This window comes from Rhipicephalus sanguineus, chromosome 7, assembly GCF_013339695.2.
Source record: "Rhipicephalus sanguineus isolate Rsan-2018 chromosome 7, BIME_Rsan_1.4, whole genome shotgun sequence".
Taxonomy (NCBI): domain Eukaryota; kingdom Metazoa; phylum Arthropoda; class Arachnida; order Ixodida; family Ixodidae; genus Rhipicephalus; species Rhipicephalus sanguineus.
In genome coordinates this window covers 126,567,718-126,583,861 of record NC_051182.1, presented here as the reverse complement: position 1 = coordinate 126,583,861, position 16,144 = coordinate 126,567,718, and the positions used below count along the sequence as shown (strand labels likewise).

At 46.2% G+C, this 16,144-nt stretch overlaps 1 protein-coding gene across 1 annotated transcript in view; it reads right to left on the bottom strand.

Annotated features, from left to right (window-relative positions):
• The window catches only part of LOC119398989 (fatty acid synthase-like), a 94,611-nt gene that overhangs the window by 69,470 nt on the left and 8,997 nt on the right, over nt 1-16,144 (bottom strand). The window contains exons 2-3 of the mRNA XM_049417490.1: nt 14,644-14,750; nt 5,294-5,513 (exon numbers count right to left, since the gene is read on the bottom strand). Of these exons, the coding sequence (XP_049273447.1) occupies nt 5,294-5,513; nt 14,644-14,750 (327 nt within the window). The remainder of the gene's footprint in view (nt 1-5,293; nt 5,514-14,643; nt 14,751-16,144) is intronic.

The following is a 16,144-nucleotide window of genomic DNA, read 5'->3' as shown; positions in this document are numbered from 1 at the left end:
GTTGCCAAGGAAGCCCATAAGCGCATGATCCATTTCCTCGGGGTCTCAGCAAAATTACAATGATTTAGAGCGCAGTGGGTTCCTCGCAAGTGCATTTGTATTGGTTGCCAAGGAAGCCCATAAGCGCATGATCCATTTCCTCGGGGTCTCAGCAAAACTACAATGATTTATAGCGTAATGGGTTCCTCGCAAGTGCACTTGTATTGGTTGCCAAGGAAGCCCATAAGCGCATGATCCATTTCCTCGGGGTCTCAGCAAAATTGCAATGATTTAGAGCGTAGTGGGTTCCTCGCAAGTGCATTTGTATTGGTTGCCAAGGAAGCCCATAAGCGCATGATCCATTTCCTCGGGGTCTCAGCAAAATTACAATGATTTAGAGCGTAGTGGGTTCCTCGCAAGTGCATTTGTATTGGTTGCCAAGGAAGCCCATAAGCGCATGATCCATTTCCTCGGGGTCTCAGCAAAATTACAATGATTTAGAGCGTAGTGGGTTCCTCGCAAGTGCATTTGTATTGGTTGCCAAGGAAGCCCATAAGCGCATGATCCATTTCCTCGGGGTCTCAGCAAAATTACAATGATTTAGAGCGTAGTGGGTTCCTCGCAAGTGCATTTGTAGTGGTTGCCAAGGAAGCCCATAAGCGCATGATCCATTTCCTCGGGGTCTCAGCAAAATTACAATGATTTAGAGCGTAGTGGGTTCCTCGCAAGTGCATTTGTATTGGTTGCCAAGGAAACCCATAAGCGCATGATCCATTTCCTCGGGGTCTCAGTAAAGTTCTTCGCCCCCCCCCCCCCCTATCTCCACGTCAACGTATGTTATACAGCATGACGGGAGAGGGAAATAGCGACCGGGCGTCACCCAATGCAAATTGCATAACTGGTGGGCCGTTTAAAGCTTCCAACCCATTACAAAGGGATGAGCCATATTTCTTCATCGTCATCAGTCGTCGCGTCAACAAAGTGCACATAATGCCTTCCAGACGTGTAGCTGGTGCCTCGCTTCTCCGCAGAATGATGAATAATGGCTTAGTAGGTGCTTCCCAACTTCACAAAAATTGTGATTTATGGCGTAGTGGGTACCATTCTAGTGTACTTCTATTGTAGTCGCAATAGATCTTAAAACGGGCTCTACAAACGCCGCTCTTCCAGCTTTCGCTGTGACTGTGCTGCGATTTCAGCGCAGGCCTGGAGGTTTTTTTTTTCTGAAGTTCCAAATGAATCAGGTACAACTTAAGAAAAGAAAATATTAACGAATCCATCCTTCCATCAAGTGCTTTGGAAGCCTGTTGATGATACAAATGTGAAACAAACGCAGAATTTCATCGCTCGCTGCAATAACGCACATTTTTATTCACCTCGATAGCAGGCGGTATACTGAAGTCACGTTTAACGACATCTCGCATTTATGGGGACGCTTCTATTAGCATACCTTCCTTTTAGAGCCAGTGTGCTGAAACGAAAACAAACAAAAATAAACTCATAAGAACCCGCAAAAACATTAATCTTTAGCGCTAATTCATTCTAAACATATTGTAGGCGTTAACATGTCGTACGTAGTGAAAGTTCGAAACGATATTCGAGTAATGAGAACAGCCCCTATGCTCATTTGATTCACCGGCTGATTTTGCCTCAATTCGAAATTTACCATGAAACATTTTTGCCCCTTTATCAGAAATACTCAAGGTTCGTGCGATTCGGCAGGATCGGAGAATTTTTTTTTTTGAGATTGAACACGCGTAAACTTATATACGTAAATCCGGGAGAATATACTGCCAATGTTGAATCAAACTTCAGGAACGGAAAGGACAGTTCAAAAGAAAGCGGCAAACAAATCTCACAATCGCAGGCCTCACATCAAATTCGATACTAGACACTGTCCTGCTTATAATTGTAGAAAATTTAACCCGACTAGGTAGTGTAACCGAGACATTTGTTTTAAATGGAGGCAAACATTTTTTGTTTTCATTAAACTGAAGCTTTTTGTGTGTGTTCTTTATAATTTCTTAAAGTTTCTTTATGGATTTTAATTAAAATTGCTCGTTTTATGTATATCTGTGTACTGATTTCAAATATGGAATTATTTTTCTAGTGTAAAATGCACTTTTTAAAATATAATACATTTGACGTGCCTTTTAGGGTGCAACATTTTGGTAAAACTCAGAGAGTTACACAGGAAATCAGCATATCACAATAATGTGGCATCACAACTGTGTGCAGCTGAACAAGAATGAATGGTGTAAACCCACTTCCAGAAAGATTATGGTATGTTGAACATTTGCGAGCGAGTCGATGTCAATCTGGGATTTCGCTCACGAATGTTCAACCTACAGTGCTGAACACGCTTGTCTAGAACGCTCAAGCGACGCATTCCGGACTGCACTGGCGACGTCTACCGACTACGCCTGGTTTGAGATGGCCCACATCTAGTCATGCATCATCGGTGACAGCGCATGCGTAAATTCGAGCTATCTCAAACCACGCATAACCGGTAGCGCCGCCTGTCTAAGTAGTGATACAGAACTATCGATGGTACTATCGATACTGTCGATAGCTGAGTCACTGTCGAACTATCGATGGTAAAAAAAAAAACTATCGACAGTATAAAATCAACCGCGCGAAGTAATTGCAGCATAAGCTTGGATCCCCGGTTGGGTGGTATATAGTGAACCTGGAGTAGCATGCTAACGGCAAGGAAGTTTACATGCTCGTGTTTCAGATGCGAAGCATCTTACGGCGGAGTTCAATCCGGTGGTGGTGTGCGGCATGACCACCCCTACTGCGCATGCGCGAACCCTCTCCACACACCTACTCTCCCACTTCCCCCCTCTCCCAGTCCCCTCAACCACTTCCCCCTCTCCATTTCCCCTCTGAAACGCGGGATCGACATGCCGAAACGCTGCTTCGCATCGCCTTATGGTCCCCTTTAGCGGAGATGGTGTGATTTTTTCACCAGAATCCTGACTATGAATTTAAGTTTACCTAATTCATTAAGTTGAACTGTACAGCTTTATCAGAAGTGAAGCCGTTACACGTGGTGGAACTGCACTGTTTCAAATTTATATTGCATTTTGTGATTTCGATACAAAAATATCAAGAACTAAGGCGGGGTCCAGGCCCATCCCACCATTTGGCAGGGCCCTCAATATAATTATAAGATCTGACATGAATACCTGAAGTTTCTTAATTGTAAGGTGCGACTGGTTACTTTTCAATATGAGTTTATTGATGTACACATTTCGGTATCTTCACAGCGGAAATAAGTTATTTCTTTCGTCGAAAAACTGCTCATTATTAAGCGAACTGAGCATGGCTGATAGTAAGGTATCGCAAATGTTTTGGCACTATCGAAAATACAATAGATAGTTTATCGATAGTAGTACTATCGATAGTTGCTTAATAGTATCGATATCTAAAAATACTATCGGTGCTATCGATAGTCAATTTACCGATAGTTTTGCATCACTACTATCTAGTCCTGAACGTGCTGCTCCAGCGTTCTAGAAAAACGTCTTGAGCTCTATACCATAACCTTTGTTCAAATTGGTTTAAAACATCCGTTCTAGTCATTGCGACATATTTTTCTGCGCGGAGGTACACCCAATAAGGAGTTCCAACAATACCGCCTTGAAGCTTAGAATAACAGAGAGCTGAGCTAGTTGGTAAGTATTCATTCTAAAAAGACAGGGCGTGCTAGCACGGACAAAAGAAAGAAGTCAGGACACCACAAACGCTATCGTCGTTAGTCGGCGTTTGTGGTGTCCTGATTTCTTTCTTGTGTCCGTGTTCGCGTGCCCTGTCTTTTTAGAATGAATAACCCCGTTGATCTCGCGTTCTTCGCCGTCCTCAACCGCGTGACAATACTAAAAGAAACATTTTTTTTGTAATTTGTTTCTGCAGTGTACAGCGTGTGTACTGCGGTACTGTACGAAGGGTTGACTGCCAAAGGCCGCATATTTCTAACTTTTGGCTGAGAGCCCGGGTGTCTCGTTTCTTTCTCGCAACGATGTTCGGAAGATCTCGTTTGTGTGCCCGCATGGTCTCGTTTGTGTTCCCGGATGTCTCGTTTGAAGGCCGCTATAGTCTCGTGTGATGCTTGCCTTTTGCTTCAAGGTCACTTCAAGGCGGCTGACAATAACAGCTAAAAGCATTTCATGCTTAAAAAACCAGATCTGAAAACCCTCATGCCACATACTTCAATGCAAAACAGAAGTACGCTTGGTTAATACCGAAATTTTCCAATGGCCCATTGTAGCAAATAGTCAATACGTTCTCCGTTAGTGCCTTTCACGCTAGTTTCTGAGGGTGTTGTAAAAGTAGAAAACAAATCGTATTTGGAATTACATCATTCGCATGTCAGTATAACCTGGTTGCATAGAAAGTGCTTTGGCATGTTCAGCTTACACTTAGATTGCTGTTTCTTTTTCACAAGATAGCTTTATCGAAAAGATATCACTGCTCAAACACCCCGTACAGATGGTTAGTCAGCCAAGATGAAACGTGCAGCCCCGGTGTTCATTACGAGCTGGTATCTATTGAAGCGTCATCTGTTGTACCTCTTGATTTCTCTGTCACCACATTCAAGAGATGCGTGCTTCAAACTTCGCGTTTGGTGGCGCTATAGCTGAAAGGATATTAAGAATACCTAAAGGATTCTATGGCTGGCAATTCATGCTGCTGCAGGTGTCATTCCTACCCACATGTGCTGAGAAAACCTGAACAGAGACTAGCGCAGCCTAGTGGGCCAGTGGTAAGTAATGGCGCTTGCGAAGTTTATGTGGCACATACTCGCTCCTGTCGATGACTGTTTCTGTGCTCTCACAGACCCCCACATTTATACACCTCCTATACTCGGTTACAACCTCAGAAAGAAATGTGAGCCCCGCCCACAGACATCGCTGCCCCTCCCACAGAGAGTTTGCATAAGTGCTTCGTCCAATCGCGCTCCCTCATTTTCGTGACGTCAAGCACATCTCGGATGTTTCAGATAGCTGAGTTTCTCTTACATACGCACCTTTGTGTCGCTGTTTTCGGGTCGGACACTTGAACGTCCTGGTAAATTTCCGTCGCGGATTCTGACATCGCTGCTCTGCCAAACGTAATGTAATATGTTGTAACGACGAACCCTTAACGCTTAATACGCCTAGTATTTACAATAGCGGTTCTGTGGGCTGAGCGGCCATATTTTTTAAAGGGTGTAACCACGTGCCGCCACATGCAGCTTGGCCGTAAAACGTAAATCGGGGGACTCTCGAAATTGCTCAAAGTAAGGAAGAAGCTTTCAAAGCTTTCTTACGACTTCTATGTCCTTGATGTCGATGTTTTCGACACGGAGGTCAATCCAGTCGTTGCTGATTGACTCGCTTTTAACCGGCGCCTTCTGCTCCTCCGTTTGGAAACGGATACCGAAGGGGGTAAGCACTGCCCGCAACACAACCTCCTGGCCGCTCTTGTACCCGTTGAACGTGAGATCGCCCATAGCCTTATCGCTTCCTCTATAGTAGCCGGCAAGGACCCTGCGATAATATAAAAAAACATGGTTCATCCCTCCTGTTGTATCGTCACCGGAGGCACAGTCCAGTGGACACCAAGGAGGTTGGCTCCGCGCCGGAGCGCACGTAGAACACGTCAAGCCAGGCCGGGAACGGGGAGAGGACTCGTCTTTATTCACAGGGAGTGTATAACATTGGTTATAGGAGTTGGTACATGAAATGCCCGTCGTGTGGCGCCTCTGCACCACACCTTAAGAAACCGAAACTGTTAAAAGCATGAATGCGCGACACCACATCATCTCCCCCTAATAAGGAAAGGAGTTGTGCTCTGTATATAACATTAAACAGTGGCAAGGCACTGGAAAGTTCGTATGACGTAACATGTGTAAGAAAATTTGCAAAAATAAGTAACACCATTATACAATAGTTATAATTTTATGTTCCCCGAAAACAGGATTATGCAGCACGTAGTATATGGAAGTAGCATATGAAAGTAGTATATAAAATGAGTATTATGAAGAAAACGTGCATATGATCAAGGAACGTAGTCCTTGCACCGTGTCGGCTTTTTTCGGTGCCGTTTGGGACGAAGGGCACGGTTAGTTGAAGGATTTGAGCATTGGGGCTCACCTACACGCTCGCCGGAGAGCGAACGCGGCAGAGTTTCACGATTTTCCGTAGTCGACATATCTTTCCCCTCTTCGAGAAGATCTGCATTGGGAATGTTGTGAAGGTGCCTGCAAGGCGGTTAGTGGAAGTCGCACTAACTATGGAGCTGCAGAAGAACATGAAGGTGGGGAGGAATTATGCTGGTGCATGGACGATGCGTTAGGTGGATGACATGAATTCTGCTGCGGAGTTGCGTTCTGCTCAGCATGAACAATGAGTAGCTTTGATGCATTCCAGATGTTCCGATCAGATCACTAAGGCGGAAAGAATTGAATCTGATTTGACTAAGGATTGTATAGGGACCTCCGTATTTATTCTGCTTCCCTGGCAGACGAACTTTAACTCTGAGGCCCACCTGTAGTTTAGAAGGTTTCGCTCCACGCTTAGAATCAATGCGTTGCTTAGTTGCCTGTTGCCTACGGAACACTCGTGTTCTCGCAGGATCCAAACTTGGCGAAGGAGCGGGAGACTTTGAGTGTAACCCTGCAATGTCAATTCCAGAACGGGGTTGGCGGTTATGCAGAAGTTGTGCAGGCGACAAGCCTGTAGTAGCTTGAGGCGTAAAGCGATACGTGCCTAAGTACTCTGTTACAGCATGTTTCAGTAGGCGGAATTCAAGTTGAGCGAGCTGAATTTGCTCTTTCAAAACGCGGTTGAAGCGTTCAACTTGACCGTTAGATTATGGATAGTATTTCGAAGAAGAAAGACGCTGTATGCCTCTGTCAGAGAGGAACTTCTCAAATATTTGAGATTTAAACTGAGGACCGTTTTCCGTGACGATTGCCTCTGGAAAGCCTTCCCTACTGAAAAGTGCTGACAGAAATGTAATTACCGCTTCAGAAGTGACTGCATGAGTAAAGAAAACTTCAGGCCACACACAGTGGTAGTCAACTAATGTAACTGCAAATCTGCAGTCGAAAGGAGGACGTTCGAGTGGACTGACAATGTCCATGCCTAGCTTCTCCCAAGGTTTATTTGGCCATGGGACAGGCTGTAAGGGTGCAAAAACGGGTTTAGCAGATTTTATCTGCTGTTTGGCATATGATGCAGCCGCGAACTGCACGTTCAACTTGGCTATCTAAGCCAGGCCACCAGTATCTTTCTCTAAGTCGCTGCTTAGTCCTGATAATTCCAGGGTAACTTTCACGAGTCAGCTGTACGAATTTATTGCACAGTGAAGCAGGAATGCTGACTCTATCAGCGCGGAAAACTAAGTTGTCTACACAGGACAGCTCATTTCTGATTGCAAAGTAGGGCAGTTGTTCTGGCTGAAGAGATTTCTTTTCTGGCCAGCCGTTAGCAATGTATGAAATCACTTGTTGCCAAGTAGTATCTTCAGCAGTTGCTGCCTGCAAATCAGCTTTACTTATGCTTAGAGTGACAAGTGAGATTATCTCTTCTTCCAAGTCTGGAGAGACTGCAAGTTGCAAACGCAAACGAGAAAGTGCATCAGCTACAACATTATTTGAACCTTTGCAGTACTGTACAGTGAAGTTGTAGTACAAAAGTCTGGCGCACCAGCGTGAAATGCGTAATGGGCGTCGGCCCTCTGATCCAGCAGAAAGTAATGTAGTAAGTGCTTGATGATCAGTGCGTAATGTAAAATGTCCACCCCAGAAGTATAGATGCCATTTCCCACAAGCAAAGAGGCATGCTAAGGCTTCACGCTCACCATTAGAATATCTGGATTCAGCAGGTGACAAGGTTCTCGAAACAAAAGCAATTGTAACTAACTGGTCACCTTTGCGTTGTTGAAACACAGCACCAAATCCTATGTTGGAAACATCAGTCGTTGTGACTATCGGAAGCTTCTCGTCAAAGAGTTGAATGACTGGGCTTTCAGCTGGTACTTCTTTGATATTGTTGAATGCCGAATTGGCTTCATGCGACCGATTAAATGTTTGGCCTTTACGCAACATTGAGCGCAGTGGTTCAACAACGTCAGCCTAATGGGGAATGAACTTTGAGTAATAGCCAGAGAGACCAAGAAATGAATGCAAGGATTTACAATCTGTAGAAGCAGCTGCATTACCAATAGGATGCACTTTAGACTCAAGAAGAGACAATCCTCTGGCACTGATATTGTGTCCTAAAAATTGGATTTGTTGGACAGCAAAGACACATTTGTCGTTCAGTTTCATCCCTGTATCGCTTATGCAGCTTAGTACTGCTTGTAAATTAGCATCATGTTCAGCACGCGTTCGACCCCAGACCAAAATGTAATCTAGGTAACACTGTATTCCAGAACCACCTTTCAAAATGTCTGACATCATTTTCTGAAAAACAGCATGGGCGGATGCAAGCCCGAAGCAGACTCTACGGAATCTGAACAAACCGTCGTACGTTACAAAAGTGGTTAAGTCCCTACTTGATTCTTACAAGTGAACCTGATGGTATGCTGATGCAAGATCTAGCTTTGAAAGGTAAACAGCACCTGTAAGTTTCTGGAGAAGTTCTTCGATGTGGGGCAAGGGAAACCCATCAATCACGATAGCTTTGTTTGGTTCACGCAAGTCCACACAAGGTCTTAAGGAACCGTTTTTTTTTTTCTTCACCACGACCAGTGGAGAGACCCAATCTGATGCTGAAGCACGTTCGATGACACCTGAATTTTCAAGACGAGAAAGTTCATCGGAGACTTGTTGTCGAAGCAGGAATGGCAATCTGCGAAGCTTGGCAGCTACTGGCTGCACACCTGGGCGGCGTTTCACTTCGTGCATGTAGCCTTGCACCAGGCCAAATTCCTGGGTGAAGAAGTGATGAAATTCGAACGGAGCATTAGCAGGAATTCTTGGGGTCGCTGTACTTGAAACTTGCGAGCAGGACAATGTAGCGCCGTCGATGTGTATGTGGAGGCTTCGAATGGCATCCAAACCAAGAAGTGAAGAACCTTCTTTTGTCACGTAAAATGTGACAGTAGCAGTGGTATCGTTGTACCGGACGTTTGTAGAGAAGTATCCGACGTTGGGAATGCATTTCTTTGAATAGTCCTGAAGGACATTGTAGGACTCAAGAGTCTGGTCCCCGGAAAGTACTGCTTGAAATCTTGTAAATTCAGCAATGAGATCCGTCGCACCGGTGTCAACGGGAAAAGGAATGTTGACTTGGCCAACTTGAACAGAGATCTGCAGTGGCGAAGGACGGCTGGAGCGTTCATCAACGTTGAGAATAGTAACTGTATTTCTTACTGCAGTATCTTGCACTTGAGCTATGTTTTCTTGCGAAGTTCCGACATTTGATGAGCGGCAGACAGCTCGGAAGTGGCCTCGTTTTCCGCAGGCAGAAGTGCGGTTGCGGGCAGGACAGTTTGGAAATTTTGCATAATGTTGAGACGATCCGCATCTATAGCACAAATTCGACTCAGATCGGTGCGGTCCATCCTGATGTCTTGCAGAATCCGATAAAGGATGGGGACGGGTGTCATGTTGCCTGTAGCCATGTTTGCTTCCTCCTGAGTTCTGTCGGCGATGCCGGCGTTCATGATTCTTTTGTTTTGGTGGAGAGGAATGTGAAGTGTTTTGGCGGCCATCTTGCGTACCCGCCTGAAATCCGACCCGGTAAACTTGCGCGTTCGGGAACTCCTGCATCTCGAGTTCGGTACGTTCCTCTTCCGTGGCAATTTGGATTGCTTGGTGTATAGTAAGGGTAGGTCCCAGCTGCAGAAGTCGTCTGCGGAAGTGTTGTGCGGTAATTCCGCTGAAAAGCTGATCGCGGACGATGGAGTTGACGGACGTGCCGAAGTTGCATTGGCTTGCCACCGTCTGTAGTGCAGAAACATAGTAAGTGACTCCCCCGGTAGCTGTTTGCGCAACTTGAAGTAGTGACGCTCCAGCATTTCGTTGCTCGGAGCTTTGAAGTGATTCTCGAGCAGCGTGAGCGCTGCGAGGTACTCATCTTCTTGCGTGCCTTCGTTCCGAGTCCCGTCGCCATTCCCCGCTTGTTCTTGGGCACCTTGTAGTGTCCAGTAAACGTCCAGGCCCTCAACCCCCAGTGCATTTAGTAGTAGACTTCTTTAGAGCGGGCCGGGCGGTGTCTCCGGCCGCGACGTCAACGTACGCCTGAAAGACACGGCGCTATTTAGCCCAAGGCACGGGAGGAGTACCCGGAGTTTGTAAAACGGCGGAGGAGGAATAGCGGCAGTCATGCTGGAAACGTGGTTCACTGAAGAGTCGCAGTCGCCAGTATCACATTATAATATGCCGCGGGATGGCGACCAAGTTCTGCGTCCAATATGCGATGCTCTTCTGGCTATCACACCTCGTTCTCTGCTTACGCTTTCACCGTTAACTACTACAGCTACCACAAGGTTTTGAGTAATCATTTAACACGGACGTTAGTCGTCGGGATGGAGATGTACCACCAATCATCAAAGTGGGTGCATCCACGTTAAACGGTGCTATAGCTGCCAGACATCAATATACATTGTGCAAACTCTCTTATATCAATGTACAGTAAACATTCAGTTACTTCTGTAAGGGCACGCTTTACATTCGTGTTATTCCGATTTCTATGACGGAGGGATCAACCATCTTTTTTCTGTAGAAACCAATCATGATCCTGCGACAACGTGATGTTACACGCTCGTCATACTCCTAAAAATCCTCCAAGGAATGAACTGAAAAAAATTCTCTTTAAAAGTGGCAATTTAAGGACACTAGCTTGCTTCTTTTTATTTTTGCAACTCCGTTTTGCCCGTTTCCTTTTGGAAAGCCCCCTAAGGCGGGAAGTTAGCTAAAGCTGGCCGCCCCTTCATATTTATTTATTTATTTATTTATTTATTTATTTATTTATTTATTTATTTATTTATTTATTTATTTATTTATTTATTTATTTATATGCACATTATGGTCTATGACAGCAGTGGCGTGAATTTCACAAGTCAATTGCAGACAGTAAATGGGTCATTGTCAAAGAGAACGTTTCTGGGCCACGCACCCTGACGTTTTTGGGATGGGAGGCCGCCTACAAGCGTAGCTCCCAAATAAAAAGAAAAGCACGCTGCAGCACAGCAAATTCTGTAAAATCTCCTTGTCTAACACACACTGAAACCTATCTAGCACCGTAAAGTCCCTTGAGAGACTATTTATTTCTCTCGTTATTCGCCGTCTGGCTCTCAAAAGTTCCGCTCTCGCTATCACTGTCAAATCGGTTATCAGTCAAGCCTGTAACTGTACATTTTAGCACAAATTAATATTTTACTTTACTATCTTTTCCAGAATTTTATCAAGCACGCCGTCTGGTGTTATCAACGTTCGTGCAGATCTGGTACAGTTTTTTAGAATCCAGGTGTACGAGAGTCTACCGCAAGAGGCTCTTGCGTTAAAGTATTGTTCTGTTTAGGCAAACATAGTGAGGTGAAAGTTGTACAACAAATAGTAAATAACGCAACTCGACATCAATAACGAATGCCTGAAAGAATTGCAGATGTTCCCCCAAATGCAAGCTGACTCAACAACCCTACCGTAAAATTCTCTTTAAATTTTATAGGACTCTCTACAGTTTAGTGGCCCGCACACTCATTAAATTAATTTCCTGTTTAAAGTCGTCAGAAACTTCAGCGTTTGCTATCGATCTCTTTTATTCAGAGATGTTGCACTGATGACATTTCGACTTTTTTTTTTCACAAATGCGACGTATATGGTGCACCAGAACACGGCTGCGTCAACAGCACCTGAGTACGACTACTCTTAAGCTATAGCATCCGACGTAAAAGTATATGTTCATGCAACGGCCGCACCCGCGCTAAAGCCGCACCCAGAACCTTGCTGAAAAATCCCCCCCCCCCAAAAATTATGTTTAAGAATTAACCGTGTAATAGCCGCACCCTTGATTTTTGAGGAGGTTAGCAGTGTTCTCGGTTGTGTGGTGCGAGAATATCACAGCATTTTTTTTCCCGAAACACGAACCGGCTGGTAGGAAGTTCGAGAGCGATGTAAAGTGTGCGCGACGTTGGCGTTCACAAGAAGGTACACTCAGAAAAAAGAAATGCACAGTGGTGCGTTTCCCGAGGCTAGCACAGCGTGTTCCCGGAGATAGAAGACCGACTTCTGCAGTACGTAACAAAGACGCACAGTGGGCAGCTATTACGATGGAAATGCTGCGCTTGAATGCGCTGGGCATCGCACGAGACAATGGCAATCCGGTTAGAGCACTTAAAGTCAGCCGTGGATGGATTCGGCGGTTCTCGAAATATTCCACCTCTTGCAACGCTCGTGATAGCGATGCCGATGGCCCTCCTCGCGAACTGTTAATTACGCTTAACGTTCTGCTTTCTCAAGAGTGAGTGCGACTGTGTTGAACTGCAGGTAGTCCAACGTTTCGGAGCGCTCGTCGCCATGTGAAGTCCATTCACCGCTACGCGAGTCGGGCGCTCCTGGTACCTCTCAAACTCGTCGGCAGGTGCCGCTAGTCCCTCAGCTAACAACTTTCATGCTGCCTCTCATGAGTATAGGATCATACGTCAAGCGAAGGCGGCGCCACTGTTCTGCTCACTACGAACGTAAACCTTACCGTACATGTTGAGCTAGAAAAGATTATAATAAAATATTATTATACCATTTCACTGCTACTGTAGAAGGGATCATGAACCACTTTTCCAAGTAATGACCTAATGACCTCCGTATCGGAGTTTACTGCCTCCCGAATCGATTGCCGCAAAAATTTCTCGAATCCGTCAAGAATGAGCGGAGTTACGGGGGTTTGGCGCACGCTCTCAGCGCTTTCTCTCTTTTCTCGTGCCGACGAGCGCAATGGAAGCTACACAGGGAGGGATGGCACGGGGGAAAGAAGTTACGTCACCGCGCATCATGAAACGCAATCGCTCTCCCGCTGTGATTCGCGTGCGCGAGTGCGGCTACCGTGTACTGAGGAGTGCGGCGCCGGCAAATGGTGGCACCCCGTGGCAAGAAGCGCATGTGATCCGAACGCCGCTCTCGATTTATGTCGGCTATCGGCCAATGAGGATGCTATCTCTTTTGCGACGTGAACAGGCAGATCGCGACGTCAATGGGCAGACGCCCCGCCCACCGACGAGAGTGAGAACCGGCCTCTGTTTGAAAAGAGGGCGCCTGAGGAAACAGCAACTTCGCGTTCCGCTTCCAGCCTTTACGCGGCGCGCACGACTGCAATATTTGGCTGAGCAGTTCATAGCCGTGTCAGCTTTCCGCAGGATGTGTTTTTTCAACAAGCCCAAGGGCTGACTCATGACCCCTTTAACCGCGTACACGTAAGAGGTTTCGTGGTCGGCCTCTTCTGTATTATCGCTTTTTTGCCTCTTCGAGCAATAAAAGTCTTTTTTTCTCCGCTTTAGTGAATAAATAAAACTAGGAATGCGTGTCTGATGAGAAAAACGGGGCACAGTTTATCCAATGCGATAGAGAAAATTTCTATTACTAGGGTTATCTCAACTCGTGTTCCGAGCGGCTGCCTGCCCCTTTAATACAGAAGCGTGCAATTAATTATTAAAGCGAAAGCCTTAGATGCCTCATCAAACACGAAATTTGGCCGTTGGCGTCCCGCGTCGGCGGCCTCGTGAACGAGGTATGCATAATATCATCATCACGTGGTGACGGCACCACATGACTTCACGATGACGTCACATATTGCCAAAATTGGCGATGTCATCATGACGTTACAAATTTTGGCGTGACGTCTAGCCACCTGACGCAACGTGACATTATGCCGCCATCCCGTGACACCGTAACATGCTGACAGGTGTGCCGATCACGGAGGCAGTGCAAAACCACGCTAGGTGCTCGAAGGTTACGGAGCGTGGCGGGGCAAGATCAGTACATCGACTGCGGAAAAAAAAAAAGATGGCTTTTGCCGTCGAGTCGTCTTAGGTGAATACATAAGGGATCCCGTGAGTTTTTGTTCGCACGAGAGCTACGCAACGAGCACAGAACTCCTGTGACTCATGTCCGTGCATATTTTAGTTTTTCTTCGATACTCCTGAAGGTAAATAACATATTCCAGCAGAAAGAATTATCGAAACCAGAAGCACATGCTAAATTTGTTTACACTATAGAAGATCTTACGCAGAACACAGAACGTGCCATTATACAGAAGGGACATCTAATTAAGTGAAACTTCTTACCAGCAATACTGTTATATCTTCGATGACTAGGGAGCCTACTTGCCAGCACACATGTTTATTGCAACTTGCAATACAATGGAATGACCCGCAACGCACACACGCGGTGGTCGTATAAGCTAACAGGGAAACTAAGCCGTGAACATGCGTCTTATCTTAGGTACGACAGTCAAAGTACAGTGACGTCGGAGCATCACTAACACGCGTTCTATCTTAGGTGGAAGGACACAACAAATACATTTGGTGAATTTGCACTCCAGTGCACGATATTCCATCGACAGAACCAAGGAAAACACGAGCAGCCGAGCAGCGCGAAGTACCGAGCGCGTTGCGTGCCTGAATTCCTATGTGAAGTGTTTATGCAGACTGTTTGAGAACGTCACTTCAACTTACCCGTCTGTTTTAGGATCAATCTGGCTGTATATCCCAGTAATGACTGCCCATCCTCCAGCGCTGAGTGAGAGTAGCTGATTGAGGTTTGGATCGAAGTTCGTAATTTTCTGTAAGAACAAAAACATATCGTTGCTCCGCATATTGATCCTCTACAACGCAAGCTAACAGAAAACAAAGTTAAGATTGCGGTGTGATGGCAAATCGGTGCGCAAAAAACGAAAGCAATAGGCTGACAGAAGAGGCCATTATGCGTCTTTCTAGCATTATTATTCCTCTTCAGCGCTACCGCAGGCAATATGGGACAGCAAAAGAAAAAGAAAAAAGCGTGGCTGATCCCTCCGTCATAGGAATCGCTGTAACACGAAAGTGAAAAGTGTCTTCACGTTTATTGTAGTGCTTATTGTGTAGTGATATATGTGAGCTTGTACAATGTCTATTCGTGTTTGGCAGCCATAGCACCGTTTAACGTGGATGCACCCATGTTGACAGCATGTCTCTATCGCGACGACTAACGCCCATGATCACGATTAAAGCGTTGTGGTAGCTGACGGTGTGAACATATATTTGGGCACAGCGAATCGTGAATCCCGCGTAAGAATGATATCAACAAGCTCATAATCAGCACTGGTACCCGGTATGCACTTCTTCAAAGAGAGAAACGGCACGGTGCGCGCTTTCTAGTAATGGGTAGCCGACGCCTGTGCTCGTGTCTACATAACACACACTGCGCTTCAGCAACACGGGAGGTAGAGGTTCGTAGCCTGAGCCGCAAACGCGTGCGTCCCTCTGGCCTCTGTCTCGCAGGCTCTGCTCTCGCTCCACCAAGGCACGACATTCGCCCGTCGAAATCGCGTCCTTCCGGCAACGCATATTGCAGCAGTTTTGTTAGTCGGTGATCTCGCAATTGAAGCAGTCGGTGGCGGAGAGATCCCGTTGGTGCACGTGGAAGCTGTACTACTCCGATGAGCCGACGCACGCTAACACGACGCCAAAGGCAAAGAACGTAACTGCGTCAAGGGTGCCTCGGCGACGCCAGCGCAGCCAGTCTACCTCTCTGGTATCGAGACGCTTTAACCATGGCCTCCGATATAGCGTGCAATCTCGGAGTAAGCGCTAGTAAGTGTCGATTGTGAAGATTACTTCTTTTCACATCTCACAGGCAGCGGCACTGCCCCGCTCCGCCTTAGCTCCGCCCGCCGCGAAAGAGCATGTGTGAAAGATATAAGGCGCATTTGCGCCGTGTCGAGCTTCTCCCGAGTTAGCTTAGTGGGTAGGGCGTCGGGCACTTGCCGCCGCGGCCGCAACGTCGTGGGTTCGATTCCCAGCGGTGTATTTTAAATGCGAAGCATTTCTTAGCGAACTTCTGCGACTTTGACCGTATCTATATATCTATCTATCTATCTATCTATCTAGCCGCCTACGACTTCGTGCTCTCCTGATCGCTTGGTTAATCGAATGTGCACCAAAATTGGTATGGAGTAACATGACTGTATGACGAACA